This window comes from Electrophorus electricus, chromosome 11, assembly GCF_041902795.1.
Source record: "Electrophorus electricus isolate QZ-2024a chromosome 11, ASM4190279v1, whole genome shotgun sequence".
Taxonomy (NCBI): domain Eukaryota; kingdom Metazoa; phylum Chordata; class Actinopteri; order Gymnotiformes; family Gymnotidae; genus Electrophorus; species Electrophorus electricus.
In genome coordinates, this window is record NC_137507.1 from 10,856,615 (window position 1) to 10,881,500 (window position 24,886).

General features: G+C 41.6%; 1 protein-coding gene and 1 pseudogene across 1 annotated transcript in view; both read left to right on the plus strand.

The window, feature by feature from the left end:
* LOC145659867 (scavenger receptor cysteine-rich type 1 protein M130-like) overlaps window positions 1–24,886 on the plus strand; it is a 54,058-nt gene that overhangs the window by 16,774 nt on the left and 12,398 nt on the right. Inside the window, exon 10 of the mRNA XM_081723250.1 lies at window positions 23,102–23,410. Within this exon, the coding sequence (XP_081579376.1) occupies window positions 23,102–23,410 (309 nt within the window). The remainder of the gene's footprint in view (window positions 1–23,101; window positions 23,411–24,886) is intronic.
* Window positions 1,255–20,949, plus strand: LOC145659810 (stabilin-2-like; annotated as a pseudogene).

The window sequence follows — 24,886 nt, forward strand, 5'->3', positions numbered from 1 at the left end:
TCCATGGTTCCGTGTCTCCTCCCCTTTGTGTCCAGCTCTTCCTAGTTTGTCCCTGATTGTAGTCCCATGTAAACCCCGTTCCTACATCTCTTGGTTGTCGGTCATTGTAGCTTTCTCTCTTTGTTTTGGTAAGATTGTCTTTCATGGTTTCTGGTTAGTTCTCGTTATCCATGCTCATTGTGCTCATTGTGCACGGTTTGGACGTGGATCAGACAACCTATGATAGCATTTCAGTGATATGATAATGGTGCCCCTTTGATCAATGCCACATATAGTCAAAAAGTCAACATTATTTGATAATTATTTAGTTTCAGACTTTAAAGATTAAGTGCAAATTTTATATTATTAACGAATGTGTCAAAACTAAACATGTTTGAAAAGCATTGCAATTGCAAAGTTGTTTGTTTGCAAAGATTCATTTGAGTCCAAGTTTGTGTTGCCAAATTTAACTATGTAGGAGATATACTAGATTTTTTAGTATAGTGCCCCCAAGTGGCCATTTCCCTTGAAACCTGACTATGTCTTAGAGAATGCATACATGACAATACAATTCAAGTTTGATGTGGATTGACCAGTGCTTAGCCTGTAAAATCTGTACTGAATGCTGACTGGCTGATGGTATCAGTCCTTTTTGGAGATATAGTATCCCTGTTTTAGGTCCTGCTCCATACATGCATACAGATGTTATGTACCAGTTTCACATTAGCTGGACAATCTGAGTAGGTGTGATAGTTTCTTGCCTGTGATAGCGCCCCCTATTTAAGCAGGTGCACCAAAATGGTTGACTTGCCCCATAGCCACTTGGGGTACATGTCTGTAAAGTTTGGTGTCATTGCATTGAAGGGTTCAACTTATTTGAGTGGCATGTACAAACTACACAGTATAGAAATCCCCAGATCTTTTGATATTTATTAAACTTCAGACTCTTGTGAATGTCTGGTTACCAGATGTGTGTAGGTTTGGTGAAAATCCTAGGAGTTAGTGCTCCTAAATGTGTATGATTTTGCATATTATGCAAATTATCTCAAAATATAAGTGGGTGGAGCTTATGGCTACTTTTTGTGGACTGGAAGACTAGTAATTACCTGAAAAAATAATTTTGTCTGTGTAACATTTGCCCGAGTGCCGCAGGGTGCAGAACAGGATGCACTCCCTCGACTTTGTGAAACATTTAATGATATGGAACATATAACACAATGGTGGCACTCACACATAACATGAACATTGAACATAAATACACTTTAAGAAGCAGTTATGTCCTGGCCCTGGCCCCATGGACAGTTCACTGTTTTTGTACCAAGTAACAAAGCTGTCAAATCAACATCTGTGAGTTCTGTCATACAGACCATTAATCATATCATTATATACACACTACTGTTCAAATCTTTGGAATCACTGCACCAGTGTTCTCAATAATCCACTTTTTTGTGGATACGTACATAAAATTATTATAATGTGATACTAGAATTTAAAAATTCATGAATTTTCAAATAACTTTTAGGAAGCACATAAATACACAAATAATTTTGTCCAGATTTATGTAGAATTGTGCAGTTGACTCCAAAATGCTTCATAGACATGTATGGAGAGAGTTAATAATAAAATTAATATCCAGAATACTTCACAAAGGGGTGGAAAGCAATGATCAAATCTTGAGGCAGATTATTTCAGGAGAAATTGCATTAAATTCAATTTATTTAATTATTCAATAGTTAATGACCTATATTTCACTAAAATACTAAATGATAGTTTAGAATGACATATCTACATACATTATTTAGACTTACATTGCATAAAGTTGCAATAAAATATAGCATAAATATGGGAACCCAAATTTTTGTAGTAGTATGAATGATAAAAAACTGCAAAACACATCCATGTTACACACATGCACACACACACACACACACACACACACATGTGCATCTTACTGTTCTGCTGCTGCAGGTGAAAACTCTGGTGGCAGATGAGGCGAAGGCCCGATATCTCGTCAAGTTGCACATGGTCGCCGTGGAAATGAACTCTGACACTCTGAAGAATGGAATACTCTATTACACGCTGACAGGGAAAACTGCTGAATCAGTAACTGAGGTAGAGGAGTGTGTGTGTGTGTGTGTGTGAGTGTGTGTGTGTGTGTGTGTGTGTGTGTGTGTGTGTGGGAGGAAGGGAGGAAGAACAAAAAAGAGAGAAAATTGAATATTATAGAAATAGCACTCTCTCACTCTCTCACTGTGTCTCACTGTCTCTTTCTCTCTTTCTTTCTCTCTTTCTCTTTCTCTCTCTCCTTCTTTACTAAGTCTGAGCAGGTTAAAGTCCGTATCCATGGCAGCCGTAGGAAAGGCCTGCTTCTGGAATCCAATATTATTGCTTCGAATGGAGTGATCCACATCACTGATAAAATGATGGACACGGTCCCTCCTACTGTTATAAGTGACAGTCAGGTGCGTTCTTCAGACAAGCCAGATGCTTTTAATAATACTGACGTAAATCAGGAAATCCTTCTTTCTGAGTTATTAAGTAAAATAAAACTCTTTTTTATAATTTGCTCTTTGAATTCAGGAAAACCTGATGAAGATTCTTTCTGACAATGGAAAGTTCTCCTAATTTAAATCTCTCCTTGAGGTATCGGAAAATTGTGAGAAATGTCTACATATGCAGTAAATGCGCATGTATGAAACTCTAAGTCTGTCTCTTTGCATCAGAAAACCAACATGATGGTTATTTTGGACGAGGCAGGTCCCTACACAGTGTTTGCTCCAACAAACACCGCCTTTTCTTTACTGAAGGAAGGTTACCTAGACTACCTTGTGTCTGATGAGGTGGGTCTGCACTGCAAAATTTCTGCAGTATTTTATATTTAGCATCACTTAACTGGAAACAAGTTGATTTTTCCCTTTATATTTCTGTTCCTTTCATCTCTGAAGGGCAATTCAAAACTACTGGAACTAATGAGAAACCATATTGTTTTGTAGGAATGTGGTGTTCCCTTCTGCATAGCATATTGAAACTTTACACATGATGCTACCAAACGTCTTTTTCTGTAATTACACTCATGTCTTATTTTCTTGCATTGACATCATCTGAGTTTTAGCTATATCATCTCAAGTGCGTAGACTGTGTCCATGGCTAATCAAGTTCTAGCACTTAATGTCACCCTTGTTGTGAGTACTCAAGAATTTTCACACTTCATTTCATGTAACACTTCACCAGGAAATGCTGGCATTGCTAAAATGTATGAGAAGTAGGAGTCAATCAACAAACACACACATGCTGACCACCTCTAGCTGCATTTACAGTTATTCAAGTAGGAATGTGGTCTGGTACACTGTGTGATTAAACATGCTGTACCATCCAAAAACTATTAGCATTTTGTCTGCTCCAGCATGTCAGTTATTCCCATTTATTACTGCCATTTATTATTCAGTCATAAAAAGGCTCTGGCTGATTCTCATTCATGTTTAGGTATGTAAGTAGTGTTTGTGTTGGATGGACATTTCCCAATATGGTTTCTGCTCATAATCAAGGTCAGATTTTTATCAACGGGGTAGCAGTGGTTGAGACAGATGTTGAGGCAAAGAATGGACGTCTCTATTCGCTGGATGGGATTCTAATCCCGCCCACCATAGAACCCATCCTCCCTCATCGATGTGACGTTACTGAAAATGTTAAATATAAGGTGAGTTTAGGCCATGCATCTAGAAGTTACTTTTCATTTAAATCTGCAGAATGCCTCATGTCATCTAAGAAAAAAAGGTACTGTTGCTTGTTGGAGTGAGAGCTTCTATGCAAGACCATTTTCTCTTTTGTCTCCAGGGTCTGTGTGTGAGCTATTCATCAGTCACCAGGTCTACCTGTCCAACAGGTGTCTCAGTGGTCAGGAGATGCCTTCTTCATAACTTTTATTATTATATGACGACTGAAGTCATATAATTCAAAATATTTTACCCTTAACAGGTTTACAGAAGATTTACAAATACCTAGTAATCAGTATAACTGCATGTTTGTTTGAGTGATGGAAAAGTGTTTAAGGTTGATTGTGTTTGAGGTTTTTAGTGTCTATCTCGAGGTGCATATCTAAATGATCTGTGTATATCTACATTTCTCTCCCTTGTGGCCCTTGTGTGAAGAGCACATTTTCCAGGGGCTGTGTGTACATGAAAAAGTCTCTAGGCCTGAATGTTCCCGTTCTGGGCTGCAGCCTGTATTGCAGTGAGAACCGTACTGTGAGTATGAGAACCAACACCAATCACTTCATGTGTTCCAGATCTGTTCTAGCATGCATTGCACCAGCCTTATAGGAGCTGGTCATCGAAATGTCAGTTTCAACAATAATACAATACAATACAGTAACTCAAAGTTTCTGAGACTGGTGAGACTGGGTTCATTATTAGGCTTTACCTCCACAGATTCAACATGCCAACTTCTTTGTTTAATTTATAATAAGAGAAAATCCAGCCAATGCATGTGCAGTAGTTCGGTCTAACACACTTACATATACTCAGGGCACAAAGTCACACTGTCATAAAGTAAACCTCCAGTAAATACGTTTATCCCTGAATCTTGACACTAATTACTTAACAGCAGAGTAGATTTGTACATTGTTCTTTATACAGCATTTTGGGTGTTTTGTATTAAAACTGAAGCTAAAGTAGGAGATGATGTCTCTCTTTCTCCATGTTGTGAAGACCCCACAATGCTGTAAAGGCTTTTTTGGATCAGACTGTTCCCCTTGCCCAGGTGGATTCACTGCCCCCTGCTCCTCTCATGGCATGGTACACACACACACACACACACACACACACACACACACACGCGCGCACATGCACACGCACACACACACACACAGGTGTGCACACACGCACACCCCACTTCACAACTCTCCCTTTGTTTCAGTGCTTCGAGGGTATAGATGGCAATGGCACTTGTCAGTGTGAGCCCAACTTCAAAGGGTCCCTTTGCCAGTACTGTGCTGACCCCAACAAGTACGGCCCATCCTGTGACCAAAGTGCAACTCCAGAAGCATCAGAGTACCCTCCCATATCCATAGATCAGATCCATCTTTGATCAGCCTCAACTGTCATAAGAGCTTTAATCTCCCTTCACCTCTCTTTCTTGTACCCCAGCCTGCGGGTGTGTGCACAGTGTGTGTGACAACCGCCCAGAAGCCCACGGCATGTGTAAGTCAGGCTCCTGCAAGCCAGGTTTCTCTGGGCAGCTCTGTGATAAGCACACCCAGCCCTGCGGGCCCAAGCAGCCGTGCCACGCCCATGCCGACTGTGTCTACAGTGAAGGAGAGCTCATGAGAGTGCCCCGCCTTTGCCCCGTCCTTAATCTGCCCTTAACCCCACCCTTACACTACCGTTAACCGACTTGAGTGGTTGGAGAAGCAGGAGGGAAAGCTCCACCCTGGGACTTGGTAGTTATGTTTAAAGGCAAGTAAGTATTTTCTTCTTTTAGTGAAGGGTTGTAATAGGTTTGGTTTCGGTTAAGATAGAAATAAGGATGTTTTTTTTTATTCACTTCATCATATGGTATGAAGATGTGAAGGAACAAATTTTTTCAGTCAGGGAGATGTGTGTTTCATTTTACTTGTGTATCTTTGTTCAAGGTGTGTGTGTAAGCTGTGTTTCAAAGGGAATGGATTCCTGTGTGTGGAGAGCGACCCGTGTACTTCACCTCCCAACGGAGGCTGCAGTAACAACGTAGGTCAAGAATGCATTTGTGTGTGTTGGTGCGTGCGTATGTGTGTGCGCGTGTGTGTGTGTGTGTGTGTGTGTGTGTGTGAATGTGTGTGTGTTTCTGAATGTCTTTGTTCTCTCTCTCAGGCTAGGTGTATAAAAACTGGACCAGGCACCCGCAGGTGTGAGTGTCTGAAGGGTGGAAAGAGGATGGAGATGAATGCCAGCCTGTCAATAACTGTGTGGAGCCCTCTAGAGGCGGGTGCCATCCCAACGTGTCATGCATCCACGTAGGCCCAGGACAGGTGAGACGGCTGCTGCTTAACCCAGACACTCAGTCCAGCACAGACTCTAGACTAAGGGCACTTGCACAGCATATTGTGTCATGGATGTTGCCTTAGAGCCACTTTTACCTACTCTACATCAGTCCTTTGTACATCTCCATTGTTCCATCCATCCATACATCCATCCATCCAGACATGAATTCAGCCTCTGTGTTTGCTGAGCTTGTCAGTCATTCTTTCTATTTTTTTTCCAGAATTACTGTATGTGCAAGAAGAATTACCGTGGCAATGTTAAAGATTGTGAGGCTATCAATCAGTGTGTAGATCAAATGGGAGGATGTCATCAGCATGTTAGTGTGACACACACACACACACATCAGCATGTTAGTGTGACACACACACACACACACAGTTTCAGATGCGTTAAAATCATAATAGCATAACACCATTACATGAGATGGTCATGCAATTATTGTGGGAGTTAAATGATCACATTATTCCTCCAGGCTTCTTGCTTGTATGGGAATCAAGGGAGGTTTGAGTGTGTATGTCAGATGGGTTATTCAGGAGATGGGAGCATCTGCTATGGAACCCTGGCACAGGTATGACAGCAGAATACTACACGGTTTATTAGTATTTCAGTGATTTTAGATAATGCTCTGCCATATGTTAGACTTCACAGAATTTAATCACACTGAATATGAACACCTGAACACTGAGAAACATGAATATCCTCACATAAAGAGGATTATTTACATTTTCTTCTAAAGGAAGTGGAAAACAATCCTGATCTGAGTGAATTCAATACGTGGTTGACTGTAAGTTTCAGTCTGTACTTCTTTGAAAATTAAGATATAAAGTCTATCTAAATTATTGATAAAAACATTTTATGTGTAGGTATTTACAAGTATTATGCAGATTTTGTTAATAATTAATATGTAATTATTATGTAATTAATATCTAAGTAAAAAGTCACTTTTTGGAACTGATCTTTGAAGGACAGAGGCAAAGTGTATATCAGAGGTAAAGGCTGCTCTGTGGGGAATTATTACGGGTGTTCTGAGTGTCTCCTCTGGAACGGGCTGCAGCGAGCAGACCTCAAGGACATGCTGACCGAAGGCCAGAACATGACTCTATTTGTGCCATCGGAACAAGCCATCGGCAACCTGAACAAAGACGACCGGGATTACTGGCTGGCCGTCAGCAACCTTCCAAGTCTGGTCAAGTGAGTTCACTATCACAGTGCAATCTGCACTAGTGTAATCTGTCACCTTGCCACATCTCTTTGGGTTGCATACACAGTTGCTCTTGGTGTAAAATCAACAGTGGTCAGTCATGAAATGCAGTGGAATGTCATATGATATTTAATGACTCTTAATGGTTGCTCATAATTGGTGTGTTCAGTCTGTCCTCAGGAGTCACATGGTTTCTGGGTTCTTTGCTTTGGCTGAGCTCCGGAGTTCACCTTCTCCAGAACTAGTTTCCCTTTTGAAAAAGACACTTCCTGTTTCCTGGACCAATGAGGTAAAAGGACTGTGGGGATTCTATCATTCTATCTTTATAGTCACTCACACACACAGACACACACACACACACACACACACACACACACACACACACACACACACACACACACACACACACACACACACACACACACACACCCCAACACCTACACATTCCAAGCAATTTCATTTTAAAAAAGGCTGTAATGAAGGAGATTTTCTGACTGGGTATATTCTGTATTTTTCATTAGACCACCAGAGTGGCTGGAGCTAAAATTGTATCAGGAGACATTGTTGCCAAGAATGGATTCATTCACCTGATCGACACAGCAAGTGTTAAAAAAAACCCCTCAAAAATGCAGTGGAATCCTCGTACTGTTATGTAGTGGAAATGATAGACTGGTGTTTCTTTGCCAGGTTCTCATCTCTCATTGTAAGCTGAACGAAGGTTTACCTGAGGTGCTGAACCAGAGACCACAGTTCTCTTTCTTTAGGGATATGCTTTTTGTGGGTATCCCCTAATGCTCTTCTTGTAGGTCTGTCATGCTGCCAGTCTCTCATAGGGAAGAATATGATTGTCTCTCCTTAGGTTTTATGGTGTAAGCATCATTAATGTGATTAAATTTAGCTTTTCTGGTGCTTTAGAAATTCAACTTGACTGAGGAAATGGAGAGCGCCTCTGGTTTTACATTGTTCGCACCTACGGACAGTGCTATTACTGAATATCTGAAGAACACCGGTGAAAGCTCATTGGTACTGTACACACACACACACACACACACACACACACACACACACACACACACACACACACACACACACACACACACACACACACACACAAACACATACACATGTTTGGTGTTTGTTTATATGTAATAGTGTGTGATATCTCCAAACTAGGACCTGAATGTGACGCATTACCACATTGTGCTGGGTGACACCCTGAGGCAGGCGGACCTGCAGGGTGGCCTGTACAAAGACACCATGCTGGGTTTCTCCTATCAGATAGGCATTTTCTGCAAAGACAGTAACGTAGGTCGACTCTTTACCCCTGTGAACGGGGAAATCATAGGAACATATGGGATGTAGGAGAGATGTGCGTTAAACCACCCAGTACACATGAGAACAGCTACTCTGTTCCCAGTCAGCTGTGGAAAATGGAGCCTAAATCCTCACAGACATGCAGACAGACACTCAAAGACAAAGACTCAAAGACACTCACAGACCCACACAAACATGTCTCCGTCTTCCCACAGTAACACTAGTGAGTGAGGAACAGTCGAACCCTTTCATACACAGAGAGCATCGAGAGCCACACACTTAATAAATCTCTCTCTCTCTTTCTGTCTTTCCTTCTCAGTGGTGGGTGAATAAGGCTCTGGTGACTGCTACGGACATTTTGACTTCTAAGGGGATCATCCATGAAGTGTCTGCTGTACTGAAGGTGCCCAGGAACCGCTGTGACACAGCGTCCACCAAGATCTTCCAGGTGATTCCCTCTGCTGTGCACAGCTCTCCCAGACTTTCTCACCCGCCGAACACCTTCACAGGCAACAGGGCAGACCCACTTTGCTGAGCTGTTTGTCAGGCATGAGTTTGTGATCTTCTGGAATAACACTGTATGCAGGGGCAGTGCATGGACTGCTTTCACCCAACCGAGAGCCGTTGTCCCCCTGGAACCCAGCAAGTATTCACGGTAAAATCAATGGCACGTCTCTAAAACAAGCTATTCATCTAAAACACATGCATTAATTACTTTATGTGCCACCGTTTACAACCATAATCTAGTCAGTTTAAACAAACATTAGTTTAGCTTTTTAAATCCATTCAGTGCTCATTTGGGAGTGTGGCTGTGTTTCATAGATGTGGCTAATGGTATTTTTACATTTACATTACATTTACTGTTTTTACATTTAAATTTCCAGTTTTACATTTTCGCATTGAATTCAATATTATGTTCTTGTTCATATATTTTTCTTTTTATCGGTGTCACTGTATTGTTAATAAGACTTCAGTCTCAGCTGGGTTTCTGGGTAAAATGAACATTCAAATGGAGCAGACTGACATGTCCTGATTTTGTCTCTTTTTTTTGCCCAAAGTCCATAAAAAGGACCAAATGTGTATATAGCAGGAGGAAACACGGGATGTTCATTGGCTGTGAGGCTTCCTGTCAAAAACGGACCATCATATGTGAGATTTTTAAATTGCTTTCTTCTGTAAGTTGTTTAAATGATGGTGCTGAATTTTGCACATGTTGGATTGAGTATGTTTTAACACTGATGTGATTTTACTGTTATTTTGTCATCATTAAGTTTTGATTGGAGGGAGGTTCCCTCTCTTGTTTTCTCTCTCTCCCTCTCTGTAGGTAAGGAAGTGTTGCGAGGGCTTTTATGGTGTTAACTGTGAGAGCTGTCCAGGGCCAGAAGGCCAGCCCTGTTTTGGTAACGGTGTGTGTGTGGACGGTATTAATGGTACAGGAGCGTGTCGGTGCAACCCTGGCTTTAACGGCACAGCCTGCGAGTCCTGCCAGACGGGAAAGTACGGCATCCACTGTGACCAAGGTATTCCGCCGTGGAATCTACCTTTGTAACGTACCTTTGTAATGTACAACAATGTAAGTTCCCAATACACTACAGGTAAAAGCTTGTTAAACCTCCACATATTTCTCTCAGTCGTATTTGTTCCCTTTTTCCCTTTTTCTCTCTTTTCCTCTCACTGCAGACTGTAAGTGTGTGAATGGTCACTGTAATGATGGTCAGGAGGGGGATGGCACCTGCGATTGTGACGTTGGATGGAGAGGAACACTTTGCTCTATAGGTGAGGAATTACACACACACACAAACACACACACACACACACACACACACACACACACACACACACACACAAATTTAATTTCTTTTCTGTGGTGAGAAAAGAAACTTAGCTCCGTGTTCTATTTCAGCCATAACCACAGACTCATGTAAAGGGACGTGCCACAGCAGTGCAAAGTAAGCGAGACCCTCTCACTCTCAGCCCCCTCTCACTCTCAGTCCCCTATCACTCTCAGCCCCCTCTCACTCCCTGATCCCTCTCACTCTCTGAAACATCTCATGCTCATACTCCTCTTTCTGGGACCTCTAATATACCTTTATATTTGTCACTAGAGATTAGGTACAGAGTGTTATCATGCACAGGAGTGTTGCTGGGGTTTTTACATGTGGAACTGAGATCCACCAACCAAAATTAACCAGTCAGCTGCAGCCTTGTAAATCATACCATTAATCAAGAGTTTAATGATGGCCAACATAAACTATGTACAGCAACCAGATATTCAGTCTCTAACTGTGCACTGGCCGTTTCTACCTTAAAGTGGCGATCAACTAACTAACTGATATTTTAGGACCTCTCCTAAAGGGTTCTGGAACATATTAAGAAGTCTGGAGTTCCCGTGGTCCAGATAGGTAGTAATGAAGACAGCTGTAATGTGGAATCCCCAGGGATCTGTTCTTGGTCCACTTTTATTTAAGCTATACATGCTCCGATTAGGCCAGTTCTACAACACAATAAGATTTCCTATCAATGTTATGCAGATGACACACACATATACACTTAGTTCTCTCACTGGATTATTATCCTAATAGACACTCTGTCTCTGTTTGTAGCACATAAATAACTGAATGACAGAATTTCCTGAAAGTAAATAAAGACAAAACAGAGGTTATGATATTTGGCAACAGAGCAGAGAATCTCTAAATTGTTCCCCATCGTGAATCTAGGGATCTAAAAATGTAGTAAGAAATCTCAGCCTTAGAAAGTTCTTGGAGATCTAATAGACCCAGGACTGACCTTTACTGGCCATATCAAATGAATATTAAGAAACTATAAGGGTATTAAGAAAGGCTTAATGTTCCAACAAGACCTTGGACACTTTTGCGTGCTTTTATCTCCAACCAGGTTGACTAATACCAGTTGACTACTAGTATATATTTTGATCACTTGCTCAAGGAGTAAAAACCCAGTAGGTCTCTAAGATCCAAGGATACAAGGCCCAGAATGTGGAGCCCAGAATTTAAACCAAACACGGAGAAGCAGCATTCATTTTTTTTATATATATATATACATGACTGATAATAACTCCAAGATGAATTTAGATGTGGCCCAAATATTTTTAAATAGAGGTTAAAAGTGTTACTGGTCATAATTGAGCTCTCTGTATTCATTTATATCTGCAGCACTTTATTTTATCATTATATATTGTTCATCTTTTTATTTTCATGTATTAGTTATTGCCGTGTAAATCAGATGTAACTATGTTTCACAAAAGCTTCCTGAGGTTATAGATCTCGGGATGAAAAACAATAAAATTATTTCATTATTTTATTTCATTCACTATTTTTGTGTGTTTGTCTGACGTGCTTTGAATTGGCACTGTGTATGAAAAGTGCTGTACACATAAACTTGCCTTGTTTTGCCTTCACCTAAAGTAGCTGGTGTATGCATGTAATCTGGCATCACAGGGTTTGGCATGTGTGACTGCACTGAGCCCTAACGTAATAAATGAATGTGAATAGCTGTAATCTATTCATCTGATCCTTGTCAGAAAAATGGAGGCTGCCACAAGCAAGCCATCTGTATGATGACAGGACCAGGGGAGAGGAACTGTACCTGTCGCAAGGACTACATGGGAGATGGGATGACCTGCAAAAGTAACGTCATGCAGGTGAGAGCCAAGGAGCGTTTCTCTCTCTCTCTCTCTCTCTCTCTCTCTCTCTCTCTCTCTCTCTCTCTCTCTCTCACACACACACACACAAAAACAAACTCTCTGCCATCTCATTTTCACTAACTTAAATGTGTCTCCCATTGTGCCTTCAGGAGCTCCGAAACAGAGAGCTGACAAGTTTCTTCCAAAGTGTGTTAGTGAGTCTCAGTCATTCATTTGAATTGTATTATTGATGTTTTTTAATCATTATTTTTCTGTTTTCTTGAACCCTGTGTTACAAAATGTTAGTTAATGCAGGCAGGAAATAATCAGCATATGTTTATGCTTTCAGTGGTCTGATGCTTATTTCCTACAAGGACGTGGTCCATACACTGTGTTTGCTCCTAACAATAAGGCACTTAAAAAGGCAGAAGTAAGTCCAAGTGTTTTATGAAACTGCCCAGTGTGCATGTTGAATGACTGGACCAACAGTCCTCTCGGTCACGCCATAATCCTGCATCACTTCCCAGTACCAGAAGCCAGAGAATAAAGAGAGCAACGCAGCGCTGGTCCTGTACCACATCGTGTCATGCCGTATCCTGATGCCGGAGGACCTGATGCAGCCCCGTAACCTCACCACGCTCAGTGGGGAAACGCTCACCATCTCCTACTCGGAGGTAGGTGTGCTGACCTCAACAGAAAAGAGCCACTTCACTCCCAGCAGTCCTACCGAGATGTATAAACTGTGCTTTGTGTGCAGGGCTCGATATATATCAATAACACGGCCAAAGTGGTGTACAGCGATCAGGAGAGCAACAACGGGATTTTCCACGAGATCGACACGGTTCTCATCCCCCCCAGCTTCCAGAAGCTGAATGGAATGAATAAGTCTGCCAGCCTCAGAGGTGTCGGCATTTATCTTGAGACTGTCTTGCGTATGGAAGATGCAAACCACTAGTTCAGTGATATTATCATGCAGCAAAGTAAATACCCTTAAAGGTTTTGCCTCTTTTGACCAACTTTGTCAGACAAATCTCTTGATCTAATGTTAATGGTGTGAATAAATCCAGGTTTCCTCATCTATCAAATGATGCTAAGAATTATTTTGTTATTATTTATTAAAAAAAAAAAACTTTGACGAAATGAGGTTTCACATAGCAAACCCCTGACCTCAGCACCTGTTATTGCCTCTTTTACAGAAGTAGCTTCAGAGAATTTAACTTCCACTGTTAGATTAAGTCACTTTAAACTACTGAGAGCACAGGAATGAAGTTTAGATTCCACATGTTCCCAAACATAGCAAACAACACCAGCTGTACAGGGAGTGCACTTAGAGATTTATTCAAAAACACCAAATGACCTCTAACCTGGACTTTATATCACCATTTTTTTCTGGCAGCCTGACCTCAAAGATGTAGCAAATGAACACGGCTTCAAGACATTTTTCAAACTGTTGGAGGTGCGTACAAGTAAAATCAAATCAAATCACTTTTTTTTGTTGTCACTTTAGCAGAGATGTGAAAGCTTGAGTAGATAGTCCCCTACAGTCTGTAAGTACACAATGTATACACATTAAATACAGAATATATACACATTAACATACACCCGTTATGCTGTGTTTCCAGAAGCTATAAATATATAAGATGTGAAATATATACAGATGTACACATTTCTATTATAGAATAAATAGATTATGTTCAAATACAAGGTGTGGATAGAGTTGTACATGACATAGTTGTGTCAGTAAAGTTTAGATGTACTAGAATTGCATGGTATGATCTGTTCAGAAGTTGTGCCTGTATTGTACCATACACACGGCAGTATGGACAAGAGTGTGATGAAAGCTACAAGTCAAAGTTAGGAGTCAAGTTCATTTTTATTTGTTTGCTTGCTTTGTTTGCTTGTTTTGTTTTTATGGTTTGTTTTTATCAAATGGTTCTGGAAAAAAAAATTATTTTGAGCGTTCAACCATGTAAATGGACCACCCAAAGCAAAACCTTCAAAAAAAGTGTTGCTGGCTCCTGCTCTGCAGAAAACACTCCACACTTTTGTGACTTGGTCTGTTGTTGCCAGGACACGGAGGTGATGGAGCGGGTGCAGGACCGCCTCCATCAGCCTGTCACGCTCTTCCTCCCCACTGACTCCACCATGGCTGCCCTGCCTCAGGAGCAGAAGGACTTCCTGTTCAGCCTGCAGAAACACGCCCAGCTGAAGGAGTACCTGGAGTACCACGTCCTCCATGATATGAAGGTAAGGCAGTTCATTCTGTGCAGATGGTAGCAGGCTGGACCCAGTTCAGACAGACCTCAGGAGGACCTACGTCACTGTTTAGAGCTCCACATGCCTGCTGTGCATTGTGTTTCTGATGGAGGTTCCAGCCATAGAGGAAACTGAAGCTTGTGCCCTTGTAATCCTGGGTATATATGCAATGATTTTGTATGTGTCTTGTTTAGATGCAGTCTGCAGAAATGATTCATTTCAGTTCAATGAAGACCCTTCAGGGCTCTGACATCTCTGTGAGCTGCGTCGGAGAGGACCAAATAGTGAGTGATGGAAAAGTCTTGGACTCAGGAGAGGAGCTTCAGGAGAGCAAGGACCAATCAGGGAACAGGGAGCACTTTCCAATCTGTAGTTCAGTGTTGTGCTGTGTGTGAACATCTTAAACAAGCCATGCTGAAAAGGATTGAATGTTATTTCTAAAATTAAGTTGGCTACTTTACCATACTTAATATTATTGATATCACTCACTTTTTAGGGTGAACTGTACATCAGTGACAAAAGTTGTAAAGAGGAAGCTAAAGTTCAATGGAGGTTTGGTTTATGGTATTGACTGCTTGTTAACACCTCCCAGCCTTGGGGGGGGTGCTGTGTTCAGAAGGACACTGTAGACATCACAGTAAGTTCCACATAATTCCGATCTATGCTGACAAAATCCTCTACTGATATGCAGCATGCATATTATATGCAAATTATATAAATTACATACTTCCTATTTTAAAAATGTTTCTTAGCTATGCTGCACTCTCATTTTGTATTATATATAGATTATATAAATGGTTTCTTTTCCTGTGGTAGATGCCTTGCAGATATTGTGCTGTTACAGTGTCATCTGATTGCCCTTCAATAAGTAAACCAAAGGTATGTTTTCTCTGTAATCATAAATCCATGCCCATTTCACTATGTACACATAAATAACTACTTTTCTAAAAAATCATAAATGCTTCATCCAACTCATACAAACACTATGTGAAAGATATTACATTTGTTTTATATGTATTTTTCCATGAAGATCTCTCATTTGAGTATGTTCCTGTAGCTACCTTAAGGCTAATCATTTCTATATGTTATATTTTATTTTAACATGTTTTTGGAATGCAGTCTATACAGAGGTGCGACCTGCCCAGACGCTTCTCATCTGTGAATGCTGGATGTCATTCTGTGTGCACCATGGTCATATGGAAGCCCAAGTGCTGCTCAGGTTACTACGGCAGGGATTGTCTCGGTACAGTAGTCCAGACTTCACTCACATTTTACTACAACTCACTAATCATGTTGTTAATGGCAGCTATATTTGGACCCTTCTGGGTTCTTAGACATTGTTGCTTTTGCATAATAACAGTGAAAGTGATGGTGGCATTGTGTGTGTGATATTCTCACTACAACCTGTTCTCCAGCCTGTCCTGGAGGACCAAGATCCCCCTGTAGTAACCATGGACAGTGTGATGAGGATCACCTAGGCAACGGCACCTGCACATGTTTTCCTGGGTACCAGGGAGTGGCCTGTGAATTATGCATAGATGGCCACTTTGGACCAGAGTGCAAAGGTCACATTCTCTACTGAACATGTAATAATCTAGTTGAAAAGTGTTTGCAAAGCTGAATAGTGAACTACAGCGTGTGAATTTATATATGCATCTTACTAAACTTTTCGCTAGTATGTGACAGTTTCATTATACATTCAGCTTTCCACACATGAATGACACAAGCACTGTGCCATAATCATATCCATGAAAAGCTTTTTCAGGTGGAGTGGAGGAAGTGGAAATTCTATTGAATGTTTTTTCTCCCCCTCACTTCCTGTCCCCACAGCCTGTAACTGTTCTGAACACGGATCATGTGATGAGAGTCCAGACGGTACAGGTTCCTGCTTCTGTGATGAGGGCTGGACTGGTCCACAGTGTGAACACAAGCTGGGTACGGCACACACCCACCACATCTCCACATTGTTTGTACAGCATGGGGGATGTGAATGTTCCTTATATCTGTGCTGAAACTCTCGCTGCCTTTCTGATGCCGTAGCCGACAGCCCTGTGTGCGTCCCTGCTTGCCATGCAAAGGCTGTGTGTGCCAAGAACAACTCCTGTGTTTGTAAACCATTTTACGAGGGAGATGGGCTCACCTGCACAGGTAAACACTACACTTCTCCAGTCTGGCCTCAGCTCTCGTCCTCCTATAACCACTTCTTCAATGCAACTACTTCTCCAGAAAGGAACAACCTGACAGACAGAAGTAGTGGCTTGTGCTCCCTTAGTCTTTGGTCTGTGTAGGAAATGAGATGCGATCGAGAAAAGCTTGACCTCTCTTTCAACAGACATATCGGACTAGCGGAGATGATAGCTCACTTGAAACCATTCTCCAATCTCTCTCCCCTGCCTCCAGTGGCTGACCTGTGCGGGTTCTGGAATGGAGGCTGCTCGAAGAACGCCAACTGCTCCCAGAAGGACGAGAAGGTGAACTGCACCTGCTTGACGGGCTACTCTGGAGACGGCCATGTCTGCTCGCCGGTGGACCCCTGTGTTACGGATGATAACGGAGGCTGTCACGAGCATGCCATCTGTACAATGACTGGAGCAGTGAGCAGGCTTCTCTTCCTCTACACCTACACCTTCCTCTACACCTGCATAATGAACTGTATATTTTTGATATGCTGTGTGTGTGTGTGTGTGTGTGTGTGTTTGTAAAACCCCAGAATAAGAAGAAGTGTGAGTGTAAGCCTAACTACATTGGTGATGGTCTGGAGTGTGAGCTGAAGGTGCTTCCAGTGAATCGCTGCATGCAGGATAACGGCCAGTGTCACTCTGACGCTCAGTGCGCTGACCTGCACTACCAGGGTGAGAGTTTCAGCCTCTCTCTGTGTAACTGGAATGTCCTAATATACAATAGATTTGGTAAGTGATTGGACAGTAGCACTGTACACCTTTTCTGCAATCCTGTTCTACACGTAGTCCATTTCATGGTCACAGGAGTAGTAGGATGTGCAAAGAAGCCCAGGTGTCTGGTTTCTTCTTCCAGCTTCTCCTGGGGGATCCCCAGGCTTCCCCAGGCCAGCTTGGAGACGTAGTCCCTCCAGAATGTCCTCGGTCTACCCATAGTCCTCCTCCCTGTTGGCCATGTCTGGTATACCTACGGCAGGAGGTGACCACATGGCATCCTTATCAGATGCCTGAACCACTTCAACTGCCTGCTCTGCTTTACGCTCCTCCAAAGTTCATGAGCAGGTTATGGTTGGGAAATAGTAAATTGAGAACTTGAATTTATAGCTCAGCTCCGTCTTCACAGCTACAGTCTGCCACAGTGACCACATTACAGAAATTGCTGAACTTATCTTATGGTTGATATCACAATTCCTCTTGCCATCACTTGTGACCTGTAAACTCCTCCACTTGGGGTCAGGTTCTCGCCCAGAGGGAGTGTGCCACTCTTTCCGAGGAGATCACCATGTCCTTCAACTTGCCTCCTTTTCTGCTTAATGGTGTCCCTCACTGTTAAAGTCCACAACCGGGTTTTTGGGTTGACGCTATACCAGGCACTGAAAAAGATTTAGCCACAACCTGCTTCCACAATGGAGATTTTGAACAGGGTCCACCCATACTCAGTGTCCCCAATTACTCCAGAAAGTACAAGAAGCTCTCTTCAAATCATTTGGGAAAGTGTTTCCAAGCAGACCCTCACTATGTTTGGGGCTACCAGGTCTGACCGAGAATGTTCCCTCCCATCTGATCCAACTCAGCACCAGATTGTGATCTATTGACAGCTGCACAATTCTCTTCACATGAGTGTTCAAAACATGGCCTCAGGTCAGATGACACAACCACAAAGTTAATCACTGACCTTTGGCCCAAGGTGCTCTGATAATATGTACACTTATGAGCAGCCTTGTGTTCAGACTTTGTCTTTGTTGTACACCAATCATGGATAGTACAGAAGTCAAATAACATCCCACCTCTTGCTTCAGATTGGGCAGAACATTCCTCCCAGTCACTCCTCTCCAGGTTTCCCAGTCATTGTCCACCATTTTTGTTTTGTAATAAAATACTGTCTGTAATACTGTTTGTTCAGAATATCAACTTTCTTTGTTTGTACTAGGGAAACCCTGTAAGAATGAAAGTTCTCACATTGTTTCTCTATTTGAGTGAAATATAAGTAACTGTATGGATAATTGTTTATTTCTTGGCCATCAGGGTGAAATTGTAGGGTTAAGGCTAAATGTGTCATCTACACTTTATCTGCTTTACCTCAGATAAGACCGTTGGGGTCTTCCACTACCGTTCTCCACTGGGAGTGTACAAACTCAACTACACACAGGCCCAGGAGGCCTGCAAGCAGGAGGGAGGCACTATTGCTACATACACACAACTGTCCTATGCTCAGCAGGTGGGTGTAGATGCAAGTAGGCACACTGAGCATCTGAGCAAGAGATAGAGATGGCTGTGCGGTATGTTTGACGTCCTATCTGTGGGCCACGCAGGCTGGGTACAGTCTGTGTTCTGCTGGATGGCTCGAGCAGGAGCGCGTGGCCTATCCCATGAGCTATTCCCACCTCAAATGTGGCTTTGGTCACGTGGGCATCGTGGACTACGGCAAACAAACTGACCTGAGCAGGACCTGGGACACGTTCTGCTACCGGCCAAAGGGTAAGACCATGCAGCTTATGACGGTGTATGACAAACATAAAACATGTTAAACATGTTAAACCCCATAGTTCAACTATGACTCCAAACTCAAACCATAACCTCAGCCTTAATTCCAACTTCAAGCCAAACTATACTGAGCCTCAAGTTTGCATTTAATACAACAATCTATGCTGTTAAATATAGATGGTGTGTGTGTGTGTGTGTGTGTGTGTGTGTGTGTGTGTGTGTGTGTACGCGCGCGCATGATTATTTATTTGTTAATATTATTGTTTTACCAGATGTGAAATGTGAGTGTAAGATGGGCTACATTGGTGATGGATACACTTGCACTGGAAACCTGCTACAGGTTCTCTCCTCCATGCCCAACTTTTCCAACTTTCTGTCAGTGAGTATAACAGCTTACAAGCTGCATGAAAAACATGTTCTGCACTTTCCAAACAGAATCCCTGGAGTATTAAAGAAAACACTCCTGCGTAAGCTGCATTACAGCCAGTTTGTTGTTACCAGAACATATTAGTTCTGGTTTTATCAGAGTAGTTCTTAAGGACTAGCATTCTATGCTGTGTACATTGATGCACTGATATCAGATGCACTCATATCAGACTCTTGCCACCAGATTTGGCTCTGATGTTCCCCAGTAACTGACACTGATTGGTCTCATAAATTGTTCCCATCCCCAGCAAATCTTGAATTGCTCCAGAACTTCAGCATCAGGTCAAGAGTTTGTGAGGCGTCTCAGCAACATAACCACCCAGTCCACCCTGTTTGTGCCTGATAATGACGGTCTCTATGAGAACGAGGTAGCTTGGTCCTCTCCATACCACACAGATGTCTGCATTCTTCATGAGTCAAGATTAAAGGTGTTTCACACTCCCCCTCTCTCTGGAATAGACACTGTCCTACAGGGATTTAGAGCACCACCTGCTGGATGGGAGAGCTCTGGTGCTGCAAGCTCTCATTAACGTCAGCCATGTTCGAACACATCTGAGACATACACTCAGTGTGAAAGGGGTTCCTAGCCTGCAGAGCCCCCAGACACTGGTAAACATTTACCTCATTTAAGCTGCATTATAGCTAGTGGATGTTCTTAACAATTACATTTACTTCAAGTCTAAATCAGGCATGCACAATGTCTCCTGAAAACTCTGTTAGTGGATGCAAATAATTACTAACAAAGTTTAACAGATCCTTTCTGCTCCAGGCTTCCTCTGGATATGTCAATGACCGTTACATTATCGAATCTGACATTTTTGCATCCAATGGGATCATCCATGTGCTGCATGGACCACTGAAAGCTCCACCCCCTCCGGCCCCTTCCCTCCACCCCGCCCACAAGGCAGGGATGGGCATCGGTGTTCTGTTACTCGTCATCCTTATCATGGCTGGAGCATTTGTGGCCTACCATTTCTACACCCAGCAATCCAAGCCTTTCCAGTTTCACTACTTCAAGGTTAGTGTGGACACGGTGCGTCACAAGATAGCAACATGTTTTTAATATGCAAACAGAAAAATTAATCCAAGCATGTGAAGAAAGATTTAATATAAGGAAAATGAATTAGACTGTTATAGTGTGTATATGCAGTATGCAAGTATGTGTGTTTGGCTTTCAGGAAGATGAGAATGAAGACAGCAGCCCTTCTGGATCAGCCCCGTACATCTCCAACCCCACGTATGACTCCACACCTGCCCCCACTGACCCCCACCTCCCAGCAGATGAGGTAAGTAAAAGAATTACAGTTACAGATTAGTTATGCATAATTACAGTTACAGACTGAAACAGAACAAAACTGTGCTGCCCAGTTCTAACACTGGACTGTGTTACAGAAGGATGACAAGCAGCAGGTGGTTGCCAGTGGCTCTTATGATCTTCTGCAGGATAGCTGAAGAGTTGTGGGATCTCACTCAGACACTCTGCGTACAGCTCAGAGCCTGAACTGCTGTAGAGCAGCAGGACACTCAAGTGCTGCAGTACCTTAGCAGACCATAAGAGGGCCAAAGAAAAAAAGAACAAAGATTGAAAGGCAGTTTCATAAAGTTGAACTGCAATGAACTGGACATTGACGACCCAGTAAAATGGGAAGTACTTTTGTGATTGTGTGTAAAACTGTTTACGTCTCTGTGTGCATGTGTTGTGTGGTTGAATGTTTACATGTTTGTTGGCCTTGATTATTCCTTTGGTATAACAAGTTTATGTTCATGTTACCACTACATGCACAAATAAACAAACAAAAGCATTTGTATCAGTTGTGATTCATAAAAAACATATTTCACTGAACATAAATTTCTAATCAGCTGGATAACTTGAGACAAAAGTCGAGGCTATAATGTCCCCCTAGCCCTTCTGCCACTGTCTTCTCATGTGTGTAGCCTGGTCCAGAATCCAACACTGCACACAGTCTGTGATTTGGGAACAAGCCAGAATGGCGCAAGTTTCAGATACTCTGGACTGGGTTATAACAGGGTTATAAATACAAGTCTTATCTGATAGAAAAAAAAAGTGTGTATTTAGTCTTTGATGCATTTTGAAAGAGCTGTATTCAAAATCCTTTCAGAATACAATAATACTCTCTGTGCCAGTATCACTTATCTTTCTCTCTTGGTTTACTTAAAAAAAAACTGCCCATTGAAAAATAGAGCGTTTCTTATGTGTTTTTAATGAGGTCGAATTATTTTCTCTTTTTTTTGTCAGTAGAATCAAATATCTGTTTCAACGTTGTGATTATAAAATTCATAATCCTCTTCTGCCATCTTGTGGATGAAATATGTATTACAGTTATACGGCAAAATGATTTTGTCACATCTTATCATTATCTTTATAAAGGTTTTTAAAACTTTTACATTGAATTGTAATAAAACATATATTCTAAAGTCTTTATTAAATTATCTACTGTTTTTCTATTTTGCAGTCATAATTTCATTATTATATGCTTCCTTTCAAATAACTGAAAACCAAGCGTCATCTTTCTCACTTTAGGCTATTAAAATATACGTCTTTGGATGTTTTTCTATTCAATTTACTTTATTTTGAGTGATAAACTAGCTGTGTGTTTGTCTGTCAGATACAGTATTAATCAGTGTTTAGATCAGCTGTATGCAGGTGGCATTAAAGCTGAATCTACACTGAATGCTTCCTCTCTCTGAAATCAGTCTCCTGTATGCTGGTGACTTTCTCACCACACTCTCCTCAGTCAGACGCCCCTAGAGATGGGAGGTGGGGTTCTGTTCATCCACGCTGATGTTCTTTTGATATATATGGAGTAAGTCAAACATGCATCCTCTGATTTGTCACTGTAGAATGTTTGATGGTTTCCCCTTCTCTGTCTAATAAGGTAACAGTGATTGTGATTGGCAGCTGTGAGGAGCTCTCTCTCTCTCTCTCTCTCTCTCTCTCTCTCTATAGGGGGCTGAGGGGACACAGTTCCTTCAGTCTCTCTGGGGTAGTGGAGGTGAAGCTTGTGTTGCCTGCTGAGTTGAACAGAGTGTGTGCAGGGCAGAGGGAGATGGACAGCTGTCTGACTTTAATTCTTCTGATGTCCACAGTCTCACTCACTACTGCCGGTAAGTACGCACTCAATTATACAAACATTCTCAGATCAGTAGGAACTAGTCAGTTAGTGCTGCCCAAGGTAAAGACTAATCATGGAGAGGCAGCATTTAGCTATTATACTGTTCTTAAATGGAACAGTGTGTTAGACAAGCCCTGACACCAGATACTTTTAAGTCTGTACCCAAAAAAAACTATAAACAAGTTTTCAACTTCAACAGCATTTTTTAATTTAATTTAAACATTTTTCATAATTTTCATAATTAAAATGCACTTTTATATTTTTCATTCTTATTTGATTCTTTATTTTATTTTGTCTCAGCTCTTTACATGTTTCATTTGAAATCTGTTAGCATTTTAATTTAACATTGAATGTTAATTTAACATTGAGTTGTAGTTAGATCTCTCTCTCTCTCTCTCTCTCTCTCTCTCTCTCTCACACACACACACACACACACACACACACACACACACTTCTGTTTCCTTTAACAGACAGTGTGAGGCTGGTGAATGGTAGTACTCACTGTGCTGGGAGAGTGGAGGTTCTTCATGAAGGACAGTGGGGAACAGTGTGTGATGATTACTGGGATATGAGAGATGCTGCAGTGGTGTGTAGAGAGCTGGACTGTGGGGAGGCAGTAAATGTACTGGGTGGTGCTCACTTTGGACCAGGATCAGGACCAATCTGGATGGATGATGTGGACTGTAGTGGATCAGAGTCTACACTGAAGAACTGTACATCAGCAGGGTGGGGGGAACATGACTGTGGTCATGGTGAAGATGCTGGAGTAAAGTGCTCAGGTAAGATTTACATACAATACATACAAAAATATCATATCAAATATCACTAATTATCACATCAAATATAAAACATATCTTTATCATACTCATTTTATTTTAAATTAGCTTTTCAGAATTTTTCACTTGAGTCTTACATTTAATCAACATTAAAACAGTTTTGGCTCACATTTTTAGTTTCTCATACAATAATTAGCCAGGAATGAGCCAAATATTTCTAACAGAGAATATTTCTCACCACTGCAGCTCCAAGGCAAGAGTGAAAGATTAAAGAGAAAATAGAAGAGAGAGAGAGAGAGAGAGAGAGAGAGAGAGAGAGAGAGAGAGAGAGAGAGAGAGAGAGAGAGAGAGAGAGAGAGAGCGAGCTGCTATTCTTAGACATTCAGTAACCAGAAGGGAAACTATACTCAGAGAGAAGGATCTACAGACTTTGTAAGACAGTTACCGAAGGCCGATTGTCCAAGCATTTTTGAGACCATTCCGAAGGCAGATTGTCCAAGCATTTTTGAGACCATTCCACTGAGAACTTATCACACTTTATTCTTATTCAGGAATTAGTGAAATATGTCACTTCTTGCACTGATCAGTGCAGTTATTCAAATTATTTAAATGCACAGCTCACAGGATGTCCAGATTTACAGACAGTCCTCACCTGTGCTCTGAGAGAGTGGGGGTGCTTCATGGAGAGACCTGGGGCATAGCAACATTGTTTACGTTGTTTTGATGAAACCATAAAAAAGAATTTGAATTCTGTAAAATTAATCATTTCTTAAATCGGTGTGTTCACTTAGAATTTATATAGCTGTCACATGCAAAGAAACGTTTAATGAAAGTAACAAAACCGAACATAAAAGTGCACTAACTAAAAAAAAAAAGAAGCCAGCGTAACATACAATGACCGATAACAACTATTGCAAACAGAACAAGCTTAAATAAGGTGTAAAATAATTACATAACAGCCTCCAGGTGGTCTGGCGAATGAGGGAACACACAATACCTGAGGGAGGAGTGGTACAAAGTAAAACAAAGACACATGTAAGACAAGAATAACAAAAATAAATGCCACATGCAGAGCCACCGCTGAATGACACAGGCTACAGCAGCGAGGCTACATCACAATAGATATTTATAAAGAACCTTTTAACAGGGTTTTAATTATTCCTTTTGTTGTTCATGTGGTTTAGATCATTATAATACATAGATTTCAATCCCAGTTTTAACTAATGACCTGCACCAGGTCTCTGGGAGAGTAGATTCACCCTATAGGAACATCTGATCATTGTACAGTATTTTAGTCCGTGTGCGTTCATTTGTATAAATGGTCCTCACCAGTGCCTTGAAATAGTAAAGGTGTTTCAGGACTTAAAAGGTGTTTAAAGACTTTTGACCAGCAAGTTACAGATGTTTGTTGAGAGTTGGACTGTACATTCATTATAAACTTGTCCAGAATGCAGCAGCACGACTGGTCTTCAATATTCT